Source organism: Sapajus apella, unplaced genomic scaffold (genome assembly GCF_009761245.1).
Source record: "Sapajus apella isolate SASKATOON/1434 unplaced genomic scaffold, GSC_monkey_1.0 scaffold137, whole genome shotgun sequence".
Lineage (NCBI taxonomy): Eukaryota > Metazoa > Chordata > Mammalia > Primates > Cebidae > Sapajus > Sapajus apella.
The window spans coordinates 1,468,954-1,484,496 of NW_022437077.1; the positions used below are offsets into that span (position 1 = coordinate 1,468,954).

General features: G+C 51.2%; 2 protein-coding genes across 9 annotated transcripts in view; one reads left to right on the forward strand and one right to left on the reverse strand.

The window, feature by feature from the left end:
* Positions 1 to 3,068, forward strand: part of ACOT8 (acyl-CoA thioesterase 8) — a 10,479-nt gene extending 7,411 nt beyond the window's left edge. For all 3 annotated transcript variants that reach the window (XM_032263575.1, XM_032263577.1, XM_032263576.1), the window contains 3 exons: positions 390 to 547; positions 1,091 to 1,285; positions 2,837 to 3,068. In XM_032263575.1, coding sequence (XP_032119466.1) covers positions 390 to 547; positions 1,091 to 1,285; positions 2,837 to 2,955 — 472 coding nt within the window. In that variant the 3' untranslated portion in view covers positions 2,956 to 3,068. The remainder of the gene's footprint in view (positions 1 to 389; positions 548 to 1,090; positions 1,286 to 2,836) is intronic.
* SNX21 (sorting nexin family member 21) overlaps positions 1 to 10,447 on the reverse strand; it is a 39,161-nt gene extending 28,714 nt beyond the window's left edge. The window contains exons 1-6 of one of the 6 annotated variants that reach the window (XR_004264345.1): positions 10,118 to 10,447; positions 9,591 to 9,861; positions 8,964 to 9,121; positions 6,994 to 7,128; positions 4,356 to 4,366; positions 4,103 to 4,180 (exon numbers count right to left, since the gene is read on the reverse strand). Coding sequence is in view for 5 of the 6 variants with exons in the window: in XM_032263569.1 (XP_032119460.1) it covers positions 3,506 to 4,180; positions 8,964 to 9,121; positions 9,591 to 9,861; positions 10,118 to 10,138 (1,125 nt within the window). In the remaining variant the exon portion in view is untranslated. Of the gene's footprint in view, positions 1 to 1,474; positions 4,181 to 4,355; positions 4,367 to 6,642; positions 7,129 to 8,963; positions 9,122 to 9,590; positions 9,862 to 10,117 lie in introns of those variants that run through there. The other 5 variants (XM_032263573.1, XM_032263574.1, XM_032263569.1 and 2 more) reach the window with 5 other exon arrangements.
* Between the last annotated feature and the right edge of the window lie 5,096 nt (positions 10,448 to 15,543).

A 15,543-nucleotide genomic window follows, 5' to 3' on the forward strand; every position in this document is an offset into this window, starting at 1 on the left:
AATATGGTACCTCTCTCACAGGGTTGTTGTGAGGAATACTGTCAGATGCACAATGCTTTCAACAGTGCGCATTATAGGGTATGCCTTATTACTATGATGTGTTGACCTTGTCTTCGCAGTGTTGGTTAGGAAGTAGGTTACTATCATTATCCACATTTTGCAGATGGGAAAATAGACTCAGAGAGATTACTAATTAGCACAAGACCACATGGCTCATTTATGGCAAAGAAGGGATTCAAACCCTGCACTATCTGGCCTGCCATGAGGGGAAGGGAGCTTTGGGGATATCAGGAGTCCCTGTGGAAGAATGAGGGGAGTCAGAAGAGCAATGCAGATGAGACTTCCTCTCTTCCTGGGTCTCACCCAGTCCGTCTCCCCTTTACTTTCAGAGACCCTAACCTCCAAAAGAGGTACCCAGTGTTGCTCAACAGAATTGCTGCTCAGGAGGTGCCCATTGAGATCAAGCCTGTAAACCCACCCACCCTGAGCCAGCTGCAGAGAATGGAGCCCAAACAGATGTTCTGGGTGCGAGCCCAGGGCTACATAGGTAAGAGGACCCCACGGATGGGAGGAAACGACTCTCCAAGGGGTCTAGGCCTGCCACTCATTTACTGTGTGGCCTTGGGCACATTAGTTCCCTTCTCTGGGCCTGTTTCCTTATCTGCATGATGGGGAAGTTGGCTCAGCTTCTCACTGGGCCCTCTCAGCCCTTTGCATGGGGAGAATGTGGAGGTGACTATAATCCCAACACCAGGCCTTTCTGGGGAAGGCAAGGCACCTCACTGGGGTTGTTGTCCAGCTCTGCTGATAACTGTAAAGTGCCTCTGTGCAAATTGGAGGAAGACACCACTTTAGGGGCCCAGTGTGGGAGACCTGGGTAGTGAAGACTGGATTTCAGCCCTTGCTCACCCGTCCTCCTTATGTCCCCATCTCGCTTATCCCCTGTCACACACACACACACTGTAGGCCAAGCGCTCTTGTGCAGCAACCAGTCTGCACATCCATGCACGGGAGTCCCTTTTCCCCTACCTCCCTGCAGGTCCTGAGCTGGAAAGCCCAGGAGCCCAGGGCTGATAGGGACCTGTTGCAGGTGAGGGCGACATGAAGATGCACTGCTGCGTGGCCGCCTACATTTCCGACTATGCCTTCTTGGGCACTGCCATGCTGCCTCACCAGTGCCAGCACAAGGTACACTTCATGGTCTCATTGGATCATTCCATGTGGTTCCACGCCCCCTTCCGAGCTGACCACTGGATGCTCTATGAGTGCGAGAGCCCCTGGGCTGGTGAGTGTGGGTCCATGTGGGACAAGGGCACTGACCTTGGGTGGCAGGGAGCCTGCTTTCTTGGGTGATGCTGACTTTCCCCGACTTCCTGTGTGCGCTGCACAGGTCACCTCCTTTCCTTCCCTCCCAGGCTTGGAATGAGAGGGTGAGGCTGGGACACCAGCTCTGCTCTAAATCTCTAGAACATGCTGGGAATGTGATTCACTTTAACTCAGGGACCTAGTTCTAGTCCCAGAACCACTTCAGATTCTCTGTATGACATTGGGCAAATCACATCTTTGTCCGAGCCTCAGTTTCCCCATCTAAACAAAAAGGGTTACATTACAGCAGTGGTATCCAAACCCAGCAGCCCATCAGACTGCCATTTGGGGAAGCTTTTCCAAAATAGATTCTGATTCCACCCTCAAGATTCTGATTCAGTAGGTCTTGAATAAGGTCCAGGAAACTGTATTTTTCAGTTCTCTAAGTGATTCTGATTAACCTGATTGGGATCAGGGCATTCAGTGGTCTCTAAGGGCCTCACTGCTAGGACATTCCTCGTAGGGGAGAGAGAGAAATGAGACTCATTCATTAATGTCTAGCTTGAGAACCCTGACCTCCTTTCCAAGGGAGTACATTTCAAATGAAGAAATGCTTTGCTTGATAAGCCAAGGACAAAACTTATGGACTCTTTATACTCAGATAAGGGGTACTCTCAAGTATCAATAGCATCGCAGTCCAAGACTGATAACCTTGAAGTGAGGACATGGGTTCATATTTGGCTTCAGCCTGGGCCAAATTCCTGACCCCCTCTGGATTTCAGTCATGGTCTGGAAAACTGGACAACATATAACTGCTTCTCTTGGCTACTACGAGACAGAGCGAGCTCTGCTATGTGTAAGGGAAACCAGCAATCATCCCTCATAAACATCAAACTCAGGCCCCAAGCCAGCAAGGGAGAAAGAATCTTCAGGTGGGGAGGGAAGAGGCCAGACTTCATGGCCTCAGGTCCTCTCTGCTGAGCCCCTTCTTCCCCTTGGTGGTGGTAATAGGGGTATTTTTCATGAATTACCACTTGGAGGACCTGGCTTGATTTATTCCAATAGGTTTCCTAACACAAGTGGCCAGAGGTACAGCAGTTCTGCTTGGCCGAGCTGTTGAAGGAAACTTCTCAGAGCTCCTCCCTCTGTGATTTTTTTGAGGAAGTGAGCAAATATGTGAAAGTGCTTTTAAAATGTCAAGCGGGGTTCCTGTGGGAGGAGTTACTCCTCAATGACTGTCCATAAGCTCATGAAGGGGCATTTGGAGCAGCCACAACACTCAGTGTACCCTTGTGTTGGGCAGCCCTGTCCTGGGCCAGACCCTTTTCAAGAAGTCCACTTGGAGGTCGGGCATGGTGATGTGTGCCTGTAATCCCAGCTGCTCAGGAGGCTGAGGCGGGAGGATCCCTTGAACCCAGGAGTTTGAGACCAGCCTGGGCAACATGGTGAGACTTTGTCTCAGAAAAAAAAAAAAGTGCATTTGACTGTTCTAAAGTAGAGAGGCCATCCTTACCCTTCACCTCACCCACAGGTGGCTCTCGGGGGCTGGTCCATGGGCGACTGTGGCGTCGGGATGGAGTCCTAGCTGTGACCTGTGCCCAAGAGGGTGTGATCCGAGTGAAGCCCCAGGTCTCAGACAGCAAGCTGTAGCCAGAGGTACCAGCTTGGCCTAGGGGTTCAGTAACCTGTCTACCACCATTCCTGAGACAGGAGTTACAGTCCTGCTGGCCCTCACATCCAATAAAGAGACAGATACCACTGGAGTGGCTGGCTTTTAATTCCCCTGGGCCAGACTTGCAGCCTTGCCTTCCTCCCTCAACTCCAGGGGCAGAGTACCTGACCTTCAGCTAGGAGGCCTCACCTAGCTGAGGACTTCCCCAGGCTTGGGGTCCAGCCAACAAGGGAACATTGCCCCCTGACCTGCGCCACAGCCCCCGGGCTGTTTGTTTATAAGTTGGAGAGGCTGTGTCAGACTTCTTCCCCGTACTATCCTAGGGCAACCCCAGCCAAAGCTCATCCTGAGCCCAGCTCAACAGAAGTAAGTTTCCTCGATCTGCTTTACATTCTCTTTTGGAACTTCTAGGGGCTCCCAGCACCCCCTGCAACCTTCCAGCTATTCTGTCCTCATCAGGTTCTTCCCCTGCATTCTGGGGCAGCCCCTCTCCTCATAGTGGCCTTAAATCTAGGCAAGCATCCTAGATTAGTCCAGTACCTCCTTGATGAGCAATTCTTTCAGACTGGGGGGTGGTGTGGGGGTAAGGCCTGCCTCCTGCAGGGTTTGGAGCCGAGCCTCTGATTGACGTTTGTCCAGGCCCAGGTGCCAGGAGAGCCGTACATGGGCCTCCAGAAAGGGTGCCAGCAAAGGGTGGAGGCTTTTGTCCCCCAGCAGCTGCAGGGCCTTCTCACAGCAAGCCCGGGCCTCCCCAGGGTTCTCCAGCTCCTGGTGGCACACGGCCAGCCCAGCCAGGGTCAGCAGGGGGCGGTCTGGGCCAGAGAGGGTGCCCAGCTGGGCTTGCAGCTGCCAGGCATTGGCCCAGAGTGCCAGAGCCTCACGATAGAGGCCAGTACAGGTGAGGCTCTGTGCCCGCCGCAGCTCCGGCAGCACGAAGAAGTCCTGCAGGTCCGGGGCATGGCGCAGCTCCGGCACTGCCTGCAGGTGACCCAGAAACTGCTCAAAGGCCCGGCTACGGCGGGCAATGGTCTCTGCAGTAAAATTACGGCGCAGGCGCTTCCGGGGGAATGAGATGGCAGTCATGGGGCCCCGGAATTGCCGCTGCAGGTTTCGGTGCAGCCGCTCAAAGTCCGAGTAGCGGCGAGAGATCTGGGCTGGCTGGCGATCTGGCGGCCCTGGGCCTATCACGGCGAGGGTGTAGAGCTGCAGGGTGGGTGGGCGGGTGTCAGGGCAAATGCAAGTCATCCATGTACCCCTTCCCTCCCCATCCCCCACACTCCCAGCTGTGCCTCCCCACCTCTTCCCTTCACCCCTGGGACAGCACCCAGGAGGGCAGGAGCTGCTGCCGCAGTGGCAGGGCAGCCCAGTCACATCTTACCTGAGGTTTGTCTGAAATGACCCAGGCCCAAGGCAGCAAGAAGAGAGAAAGACAGAGATGAGCTTCAGTGCCCGGGGCTGGTACCCCTTTTGTCCCCTTTGTACTCCCTTCCCATAGGGGCAGTTAGTTCTTCTGACAGCCCCCGCTGGAAAATGAGACATGAGCCGAAACCCAAGCCAATCTCTTGGGCCTCCAAGCCAACCTTTAGGACCAGCTCGGAGCTTGTTCCACTTTGGACACCTGGCCTCCACATCCCTGGTCAGGCTCTTCCAAACTAGACCGAGAGGACAGGTCTGCAGACAGCCCCAGTTGCCATAACTGTGAAAAGTATACTGGCCTAGGACTCACGTTCCACCCCAGGTCAGCTACTTCCTCCCTGTGTGACCTCAGCAAGGCAGTCTCCCTCTGGGTCCACTTCTGTTTCTAGTAAAGGAAGTGCTTGGTCAGGCCAGTGTTTGTCCAAAGGTGGGACGTACACAAGTATTGGTACCTGAGGCTTTTGGGTGATGTGTACTAGAGTAAATATCACTGCATCAGAATCAGGAGGTGGTTCCTCCCCCCATTTTTTTTTTTTTTTTTTTTTTGAGACCGAGTCTCACTCTGTTGGCTAGGTTAGAGTGCAGTGGTATGATTATAGCTTACTGCAGCCTCAACCTCCAAAGTAGCTAGAACTACCAGCATGCACTACCACATCCAGTTATTTAAAAAAATTTTTTTTCTTTTTGTAGAGATGGGGGTCTCACTATGTTGCCCATGCTGTCCTCAAACTCCTGGCCTCAAGCAATCTTCCCACCTTGGCTTCCCAAAGTGCTGAGATTACAGGCATGAGCACTGCACCCAGCCTAAGTCTATTTTAATCTTTCTGACTACAAATTGAGCAGCTCTCAGATTGGTTTTTAAAAAGTACTTCTTGGGCCAGGCGCGGTGGCTCACACCAGTAATCCCAGCACTTTGGGAGGCCGAGGCGGGAGGATCACCTGAGGTTGGGGGTTCAAGCCCAGCCTGACCAACATGGAGAAAAATACTGTCTCTACTAAAAATACAAAATTAGCTGGGCACAGTGGTGCATGCCTGTAATCCCAGCTATTCGGGAGGCTGAGGCAGAAGAATTTGCTTGAACCTGGGGGACAGAGGTTGCAGTGAGCTGAGATCACACCATTGCACTCCAGCCTGGGCAACAAGAGTGAAACTCCATCTCAAAAAAAAAAAAAAAAAGTACTTCTCTAACACTTCTCATCTCCATTTTTAGAAAAGAGCCAGAAAGTGGATCTCAGGTCAGGGCCTCTTTCAGGCAACAGCATTTAGGCAAGATTCAATGACGTTTCATTTTCACTACGTTTATTTTTATAGCTAGCTTCTCTTTGTGGCAAGTAGGCTTTCCACATACAGTAGTGCTATTAAGTTGTCTTTTAAACTTATTTAAAGGATGGGCACAGTGGTATGGCTCATACTTGTAATCCCAGTACTTTGGGAGGCTAAAGCAGGAGGACTGCTTAAGGCCAGGAGTTCGAGACTAGCCTGGGCAACATGGCAAGACCCTGTCTCTACAAAGAAAAAAAAGAAAAAAGAATTAGCTGGGTACTTGTGGTCCTAGCTACTCAGGAGGCTGAGGCAGGAGGATCATATAAGAACAGGAGTTTGAGGCTGCAGTGAGCTACCATGGCGCCACTGCACTCCAGCCTAGGTGACAGCAAGACTCCGTTTCAATAAAATAAACAAACTTCATTTAAGAAAAAAATAGGTTTGGCCAGGTGCAGTGGCTCACACCTGGGATCCCAACACTTTGGGAGGCTGAGGAGGGCAGATCACTTGAGTTCAGGAATTCAAGACCAGCCTGGCCAAGAGTGAAACCCCATCTCAACTAAAAATGCAAAAATTAGCCAGGTGTGATGGTGGGCACCTGTAATCCCAGCTACTCAGGAGGCTGAGGTGTGAGGACTGCTTGAACCTAGGAGGTGGAGGTTGTAGTAAGCTGAGTTTCCAGCCTGGGCAACAGAGTGAGACTCTGTCTCAATAAAAAGAAAAAAATAGGTTCATTTAAAGAAAAATGTTAAGAATAAAAGGGCACAAGTAGCACTTTAGACAGGACAAGTATCAGGGAGGTACTGGAATGACTGAGGTTTGGGAAAATGCTGAACAAGATGATCACTAAGCTCCCCGCCTTCCAGGTCTGAGAACCTGAATATGGATTAACGTATAATAATGCTGAGCCAACAGGTTTAAAAGGAGAGTTAGCAAGTGTTAGATGTTAAAGGCACCCTAACACCAAATCCAGATTTTTCTCTCACATCTATTCTGTGAACTTACAATACTCTAGTCACCCCTGGTCTGTTAGGTTTGTCTACTCTGTCCTCCTGAAGATTTACAGTGTGCATTAATATTAAGGATTAAAAAGTTTAATAATAAAAAAACTTACTGTATTCTCATTTAACTCTGCATTCTCAAAACATACTGCCTACAAAACCTTTATTTAGAAACAGCTATTAACATTCCAGGGAACCAATTTTCTTCAAGACACACCAGTCTATAAGCCTTTATGTTCATGTAGTTTACATTTTGTATCAATTTTCTCATTGATCCTTGTAACATGCAGCCAGATGGGTAATAATGATAGTAGTTCCATTACCCGAGCACTTACCCTGTGCCTCCTGCTGTACTAAGCACTTTTTACATCTGTGATTTCATTTAATCATCACAACAGCACTGCAAGGAAGTTGTCCTTATCTCTGACAGCTGAGGAAGCAGGCTTAACGACTTGCTGTAAGTCACACAGCTGGAAAACAGCCCAGCTGGGATTTAAACCCAGGTTGATCTGATTCCAAAGCCTGTGCTCTTCACCTCACAGGTTAAATGGGGAACACTTGGCCATCCTGCTCTATCTTGTCATTCCCTTCATCCCCTTCCCATCCAGGTACCCAGAGTCACCCCCATTCCTCTCTGCCTCTGAATTGTTCCTTGGCGTCCCCTTCCTGTGTATGAAACCTCACCCACCCCAGAGTTCTGAGACCTTTTTGCCACTTCAGACTTCATCATTGGCCACATGTGGTGGTGCACACCTGTGGTCCTAGCTACTTGGGAGGCTGAAGTGGGAGGATCGCTTGAGCTCAGTTGGAGGTTGCAGTGAGCTGTGACTGCACCACTGGACTCCAGCCTGGATGACAGAGTGGGACCCCGTCTCAAAATTTTTTTTTTTCTTTTTTTTTTTTTTTGTGAGGGGGGTTCGCTCTTGTTACCCAGGCTGGAGTGCAATGGCGCGATCTCGGCTCACTGCAACCTCCGCCTCCTGGGTTCAGGCAATTCTCCTGCCTCAGCCTCCTGAGTAGCTGGGATTACAGGCACGCGCCACCATGCCCAGCTGATTTTTTGTATTTTTAGTAGAGACGGGGTTTCACCATGTCGACCAGGATGGTCTCAATCTCTTGACCTCGTGATCCACCCGCCTCGGCCTCCCAAAGTGCTGGGATTACAGGCGTGAGCCACCGCGCCCGGCCTCAAAATTTTTTTAAAAAGACTAAATAATCAGAATCGGTCCCTGCTGAAATTGGAGTAGTCACCCCATGGGTGTGGCCCTTGCTTACTAACAGCAACAGAGAAGGGTGGAGAGGCCTAGATGTGGGACTGGGCTCCAGGTCCCCTCCTGCTGAGTCAGAGGTAGAGAAGGGTGATGAAGAGGAGAGGAGTGAGAGATGGAGGGCTGCCACTGACAGGAGTGGCCAGCTTAGCTGGCTTTCAGGCCTGACCGGAAAAGTGACCAGAGCAGGAGTTGCTGCCGGCATTAAAGGAGCAGGACCTGGCAGACCTCATTCTCCAAGTCAGTCTTGCAACAGCAAGGAAAACAGCAAGGGACTCCAAGGCCCTCGACAACACTGCTCTTCAGCCTAACCTCCACCCACCCCCAAGTCTAGCCCTTAGGACAAGACTATTCTGTACAGGGTGGGGTCCTTGAGAATTGATTCACCTGCCTTACAAGGACACAGCAGACCCTAGATGACAGACAAGACATTTACAACCCAAAGTTAAATAATAATGACATAGTTACCATTTAATTGTACCTAATGCCAAGCACACTGCTAAGGGCTTTTTGTCCACTGTCTCATTTAACACCTGCTGTAATCTGCATTTTCCCCATTGCTATAATGAGGAAACGGAAGATCACCAAGGTTAAACAACTCACCCAGAGTCAAACAACTGGAAATAAGTGGTAGTCAAGGTGGGTCTGGATCGAAAGCCTATTTCCTTAACCACCAACCCATGCACCTGGAATCTCAAGTTTGACCCAGATAACATCTGTCTCTGTATCTCACATCTTGCTATAATTTGCAAAAACTTGTGGGCTAGGCGGGGAAGCGCACACACCAGTTCTCTTAGTCTCAAAACCAGGGTAAGAGGAAGGTCCTTAATCCCCACTTTTCTCAGTCTCAAGGAAACTAAGTCATTTACATGAGGATTCGCTCAAGTTACCGCCCCTTTCTGACCTCAGTTTCCCCATTTGTAAAATGAGGTAGCCATTTACAACTATATAGACCCCTCAGGAAGTTGGAGTCTTTCCTACTTGCTCGTAGCCATACTTCCAGACTCACAGCCCAGGGATCCTGGACCCTCACTCACCACGTACTTGGAGGGCGGGTCCTTGACAACGGTGGCGCTGGTCACTTCAAAGAGCAGCCGCTGAGGTGCCAGGGTGTTCCGGGACTTCTTCCAGAAATCCTGCAACTGCCGCGCCAGAAGCTGACCGCCCCGCTGCCCATCAGGTGGGGGGCTCCGTTCTGCAGACACATGACCAGTCACATCAATGGGCCAGGGTCAATATCAACCACTGCCATGACCTCACTCGTCTTCCCAATGTGAGGCAGGACTTATCCCAATGGAAACTGAGGGGCAGAGAGGCACCGAGGAGCCAAACACCATGCCTAGTAGACAGTAGGGGATAAATTAAAAGCTCCACCCTCAAAATATGGCTAGCACATCATTTCTATTCGGATTCCAGGCCCTGTACATTTAATGTCCGCAGCAACTCTGAGATGAGAGTGAGTTCTCCCACTTGACACAAGGGAAAACTTGGCTCAGAAGGGTGTTAAGACTCTCTCAAGGTCACACAGCCAAGAGGTGGCCCAGGCGCTTTAAGTGTGGGAGTTTCAGCTGGATCAACTCAGCGCCCTGGATGCTCTGGGAACGCGGCTGGGATGGAGGCCTAACCGAGCCCCAGGGTTCCCGCCTCCGACCTCCCGCACTCGCCTGCGTCTTCTCCTGATGTCCAGTCCCCGGGGGGCAGCGGGTCGGGGCCAGTCTCCTCGTCGTCCTCGTCCTCGTCGTCCTCATCGTCCTCGGCGCTGGTGAAGCTGAGGGTGCCGCTGAGTCGGGAGGACAGGCCCTCGGCGTCGTCGTCCTCCAGCTCTGAGCTCTCCGGGAACTGCTCGGCCTCTGGCCTGGCCGCCGCCGCCTCCCCAGGGCCGTCGCCTGCCAAGGCGTGCCGCAGCCGGTGCAGGAGCCGGGAGGCCATGGCACCCTGGGGGGAGCGCACCAAGCTGGGTCCTGGGTCCCAGAAGAGGAGGACCCCCGCCCGGCGCTGGAGGAGGGGCGGGGCCCGGGCCGGAGAGGGAGGGGTGCAGTGAGGCCCCGCCCCCTGGCAGCTCGCTGTCCTGCGAACCCGGGGACCCAGCCCGCGTCGCTTTCCCCCCTCCCACTCAGCCTAGGACCGCGTTCCTCCCCGGAGGGGCTCGGGACCCTCCCGACGTCTCTTGCGCTGCCTCGCGCGCGTCTACCTCCTGCGTCCCACGGTGCATTCAGGCGCGCACCACGCCCCGGCGGTCCCGGTGCAGCCCCCCGCAGCCCAGGGAGGCCGGCCGGGCTCTGCGGGGCTCCGCCGGGCTCAGGCCGCTCCCAGCGCCGCTCCGGCCGCTTCCTGCCGCCGCCCCGCCTCCTGCCCCGCCCGCTCGCCGGAGCCGCCCGAGAATCCCGGGCCTTTGGCTCCAAGAGGGACTTGGGAAGCCTGGGTTGGCCTGAGGGAGTCCCAGGCCTGCCGCAGAATCATCCCAATTCGGCCAGGCGCGTACCCTCCTTGGGTCGTCCCACCCCTTCCGAGACCCAGGTCAGCTCCAATCTGTCCCATTCATTTCCACCCGAAGCTCTTGAACTTCATAAAGTAATTATGCGATGTTAGGGAGGCCATGTCTCCCGTGAGAAAACGAAGGCCAGGAGAAGATGCGTAATTTGGGTTGGACTCTGGCCTCGCTGAGCCTAGGTCTTCTCATCTATGAAACAGGAACAATACTGCTAAAGCTAATTTTGCGGCTCTTGTAAGAACCCTCATCCAGTGCCTGGCATACAGCAAGGGCTCATGAAATGATCACTTACAAAATGATTATTGTTTCTACAGTGTTCGCAGGCTTGCACAATTTCATTTGAACCTCACACATGGGAAGCAGGCAAACGGGGAAACTGAGGCCCAAAGAGGGTGAGTTACTTGGTTAAAGCCACACAGCTTGCCAGAGGCGGCCTGCCTGCTTTCTTCTTTCTTTCTTTTTCTTTCTTTTTTCTTTCTCTTCTCTCTCTCTCTCTCTCGAGATGGAGTCTCTGTCACCTAGGCTGGAGTGCAGTGGGCACCATTTTGGCTTACTACAACCTCTGCCTCCTTGGGCTCAGGTCATCCCTCCCACCTCAGCCTCCCAACTAGCTAGGACTACAGGCTAATTTTTGTATTTTTTGTAGAGATGGGATTTGGCTATATTGCCCAGGCTGGTCTTGAATTCTTGGGCTCAAGCGATCCACCTGCCTCTGGCTCTGTAAAGGCTGGGATTATGGGCCTGAGCCACCTCCCCGACCCAGAGGTCTCTGAGTGTGGGGCCTGGAGCCCAGGTCCCCTGCTGCATACTGTCCTTTTCCCGTGCAGCAGGCCTGATCATCTCAGCAGCTCCTCGGCATTTTTTTTTTTTTTTTTTTTTTTGAGATGGAGTTTTGAGATGGAGTGCAATGGCGTGATCTAGCTGGGATTCAGGCATGTGCCACCATGCCCGGCTAATTTTTGTATTTTTAGTAGAGATGGGGTTTCTCCATGTTGGTCAGGCTGGTCTCAAACTCCCGACCTCAGGTTATCTGCCTGCCTCGGCCTCCCAAAGTGCTGGGATTACAGGCAACCGAGCCCAGGACGTCAGGAGAAGATGCAGAGGAGTGAGCAACCGAGCCCAACCCCCAGCTTTGTTTTATCTTTTATCCTCAGGGCAGCTTCAGGTGGAGAAAAAGTTATTGTGGCTTCCTGTCAAAAAGCCTAGATGTCAGTTGTTAGGGCAGATGTTGATGGTTATACAATATAACAAATAAACCCAAAATGTCTACAAAGTAGCTCCTACCCTTTCTGAGTGGCACAGGAGAGAGGGGTGGGGGGAAATGCTTTTGAATAAGTAGAAGGTATTTCAGCTCCCTGCCTCCATGTGAGCAGAAAGGCTGGGGTTCTTATGTTCTGAGGGTCCACTGTCTCCTACAACCTGCTCTAGGCACTTTATATACTGTCACATCTCGCCCTCACAGCGTCCTGGGGAAGAGGCTGTAACTGGACAGTAATGGCCCATTTTCAAGATGAAGAAACTGAGGCAAAGTGACTTCCCCAAGATCCACATCTCGGAAATAGAGAGGCTGGGATTTAAACCTAAGTTTGTGCAGTTTCTTTTTTTCTTTTTTTTAGGGAGGGAGATGGAGTGTTGCTCTGTTGTCTAGGCTAGAGTACTGTGATGCAGTCTCAGCTCACTGCAACCTCCACCTCCCAGGTTCAAGCAATTCTCCTGCCTCACTCTGCTGAGTAGCTGGGACTACAGGCATGCACCACCATGCCTAACTAATTTTTGTATTTTTAGTAAAGACAGGGTTTCACCATATTGGCCAGGCTGGTTTTGAACACCTGGCCTCAAGTAATCCACCTGCCTGTGCCTCCCAAGTGCTGGGATTACAGGCATGAGCCACCGTGCCTGGCCAGTTTACACAATTTCACACCTCAAATTACTCCTTCATTCAGCTTATGGGTAAGATATTGGAACAACAACAAAAAAACCACCATTCATTCATTCAACACTCACTCATTCACCAACCATTGGTTAAAAATTAACTTGTCCTTTTGTATATGCCTTACCTATCTGGGCACAAAGCTGATCTTCATCAAACCATGGGTTGTTAGAGCAGGAGGACCCCTCAGAAATCTGGCCTGTCACCTCCATTTTACAGATAGGTAGTCTGAGGCTTAGTGAGGGGAGGGATTATGCCAGGCATACAAAAACGGTCAGAGCTGGGAGATCTCAAGGTCTTGCATTCTCCACTATTATTATTATTCCTCCTTCTTTTTTCTTCCTTCTTCCTCCTTCTGCTTATTTCTTCTTCCTTTTAAATCTATTTATATTTATTTATTTATTTGAGACAAAGTCTCGCCCTGTCACCCGGGCTGGAGTGCAGTAGCGCAGTCTGGGCTCACTGAAACCTGCGATTCTCTTGCCTCAGCCTCCCAAGTAGCTGGGATTACAGGTGCCTGCCACCACACCTGGCTAATTTTTGTATTTTTAGTAGAGACAGGGTTTCTCCATGTTGGTCAGGCATGTCCAGAACTCCTGACCTCATGATCCGCCCACCTCAGCCTCCCAAAGTGTTGGTATTACAGGCATGAGCCATTGAGCCCGGACTTATTTTTATTTTTATTTTTGAGACAGAGTTTCACTTCACCACCCAGGAGTACAGTGGCACAATCTTGGCTCATTGCAACCTCCACCTCCCAGGTTCAAGTGATTTTCCTGCCTCAGCCTCCCTAGTAGCTGGAATTACAGGCACGTGCCACCACACCTGCCTAATTATTGGATTTTTAGTAGAGACAGGGTTTCACCATATTGGCCAGGCTGGTCTCGAACTCCTGACCTCAAATGATCCACTTGCCTTGGCATCCCAAAGTGCTGGGATTACAGGTGTGAGCCACTGTGCCTGGCCTCTCCTTCCTTTTTTAGAGACAGAGTCTTGCGCTGTTGGCCAGGCTGGAGTGCAGTGGTGCGATCATAGCTCACTGCAGCCTCAAACTGCTGGTCTCAAGTGATTTTCCTACTTCAGCCTCCCAAGTAGCTGAGACTACAGATATGTGCCGCCATGCCTGGCTAACATTTTATTTTTTGTAAATGTGGGGTTTCATGTTGCCCAGGCTGATCTTGAACTCCTGACCTCAAGAGATCCTCCTACCTCTGCCTCCCAAGATGCTGGGATTACAAGCATGAGCCACCATCCACCATTCTTCGTTTTATTTATTTTTTTAATTGGAGATAGGATCTCCCATCCCAAAGTGCTAGGATTACAAATGTGAGCCACCGTTCCCATTTTTAAACTCTGTATGGATATCCCCTGCAGCCTCCCTGAGAAATGGTCATCTATCTACTGCTTGCATATACTCAGTGACAGGGAGCTCATTACCTTCTGAGGCCGCCTGTTCCCATTTTTGTTCAACCATGACTGTTAGGAAGTTCCCCCTTATACTGAACGAAATACCATTCAGTTCAGTTATTCTTTTCTTTTTTTTTTGAGACAGAGTTTCACTCTTGTTGCCCAGGCTGGAGTGCAATGGCGCGATCTCAGCTCGCTGCAATCTCTGCTTCCCAGGTTCAAGTGATTCTCCTGCTTCAGCCTCCTGAGTAGCTGGGATTATAGGCATGTGCCACCACGCCCAGCTAATTTTGTATTTTTAGTAGAGACAGGGTTTCTCCATGTTGGTCAGGTTGGTCTCCAACTCCTGGCCTCAGGTGATGTGCCTGCCTTGGCCTCCCAAAGTGCTGGCATTACAGGTGTGAGCCACCATGCCCAGCCCAGTTATTCTTATGTAGAATATAATATCTGTTGAACATCTGCTATGTGGCAAGTGCTGAGTACAGGTATTAATCGACTTACCACCTATGCAATTTACGACCATTCAACTTTACAACCACAATTGCTAGCCATGACTGCTCCGTGTCTGGCAGCGTAAACATTGCCCAGCTGGGTGTACGACAATGCGGACCAGCTTCCGGCAGCACTACCATCTCTGTGTGCACCATTTCAGCTGTACATATAACCTACTCAACTTACGACCAAATCGTGTTATGACTGGTCCGCGGTCCCAACCGTGGTCGTAAGCCGAGCACTAGCCGTACTGGAAAATGTGGTGGTCTGTGAAACATAGAATGGGTGGTGATCGTCAGGCGTGCTCAGTGCTATGATTGAGGAAACTACTGGAGACCACCTTGGACTCCCTGGCCTGGACATAGGGGAGGAAGGATCTCCTAGGAAGTGATGCTAGAGCTGAGAAAGATAATAGGGAAGTAGACAGATGAAGAGAGGGAATATGGGAGTTTCAGGTAGAAAAAAACAGCATAGGGCCGGGCGCGGTGGCTCACGCCTGTAATCCCAGCACTTTAGGAGGCCGAGGCGGGTGGATCACGAGGTCAAGAGATTGAGACCATCCTGGTCAACACAGTGAAACCCCGTCTCTACTAAAAAATACAAAAATTAGCTGGGCATGGTGGTGTGTGCCTATAATCCCAGCTACGCAGGAGGCTGAGCCAGGAGAATTGCCTGAACCCAGGAGGCGGAGGTTGCGGTGAGCCGAGATTGCGCCATTGCACTCCAGCCTGGGTAACAAGAGCGAAACTCTGTCTCAAATTTTTTTTTTTTTTTTTTTTTTTTTTTTTTTTTTTTTTTGCCTGAAGGTTCATAAAAGGTGGTGTTTAGAGCAGTATTTTAAAGTCTGACCAGAACAGACAGCAACACAATGTGGAGTGGAGGAGGAGGGAGATTAGAAGGGCCAGTGGGACCTTGCTTGGCCACATTCAGGAATTTGGGAGGCTGGAGGATCACTTGAGTGAGGTCAGGAGTTCAAGACCAGCCTGGCCAACATGATGAAGCCTTGTCTCTACGAAAAATACAAAAATTGGCTGGGCACAGTGGCTCATGCCTGTAATCCCAGCACTTTGGGAGGCAAAGGCGGGTGGATCACCTGAGGTTGGGAGTTCAAGACCAGCCTGACCAACATGGAGAAACACTGTTTCTACGTAAAATACAAAATTAGCCGGGCGTGGTGGCACATGCCTATAATCCCAGCTACTCGGGAGGCTGAGGCAGGAGAATCACTTGAACCTGGGAGGCAGATGTGGTGAGCTGAGATCACACCATTGCATTCCAGCCTGGGCAACAAGAGCAA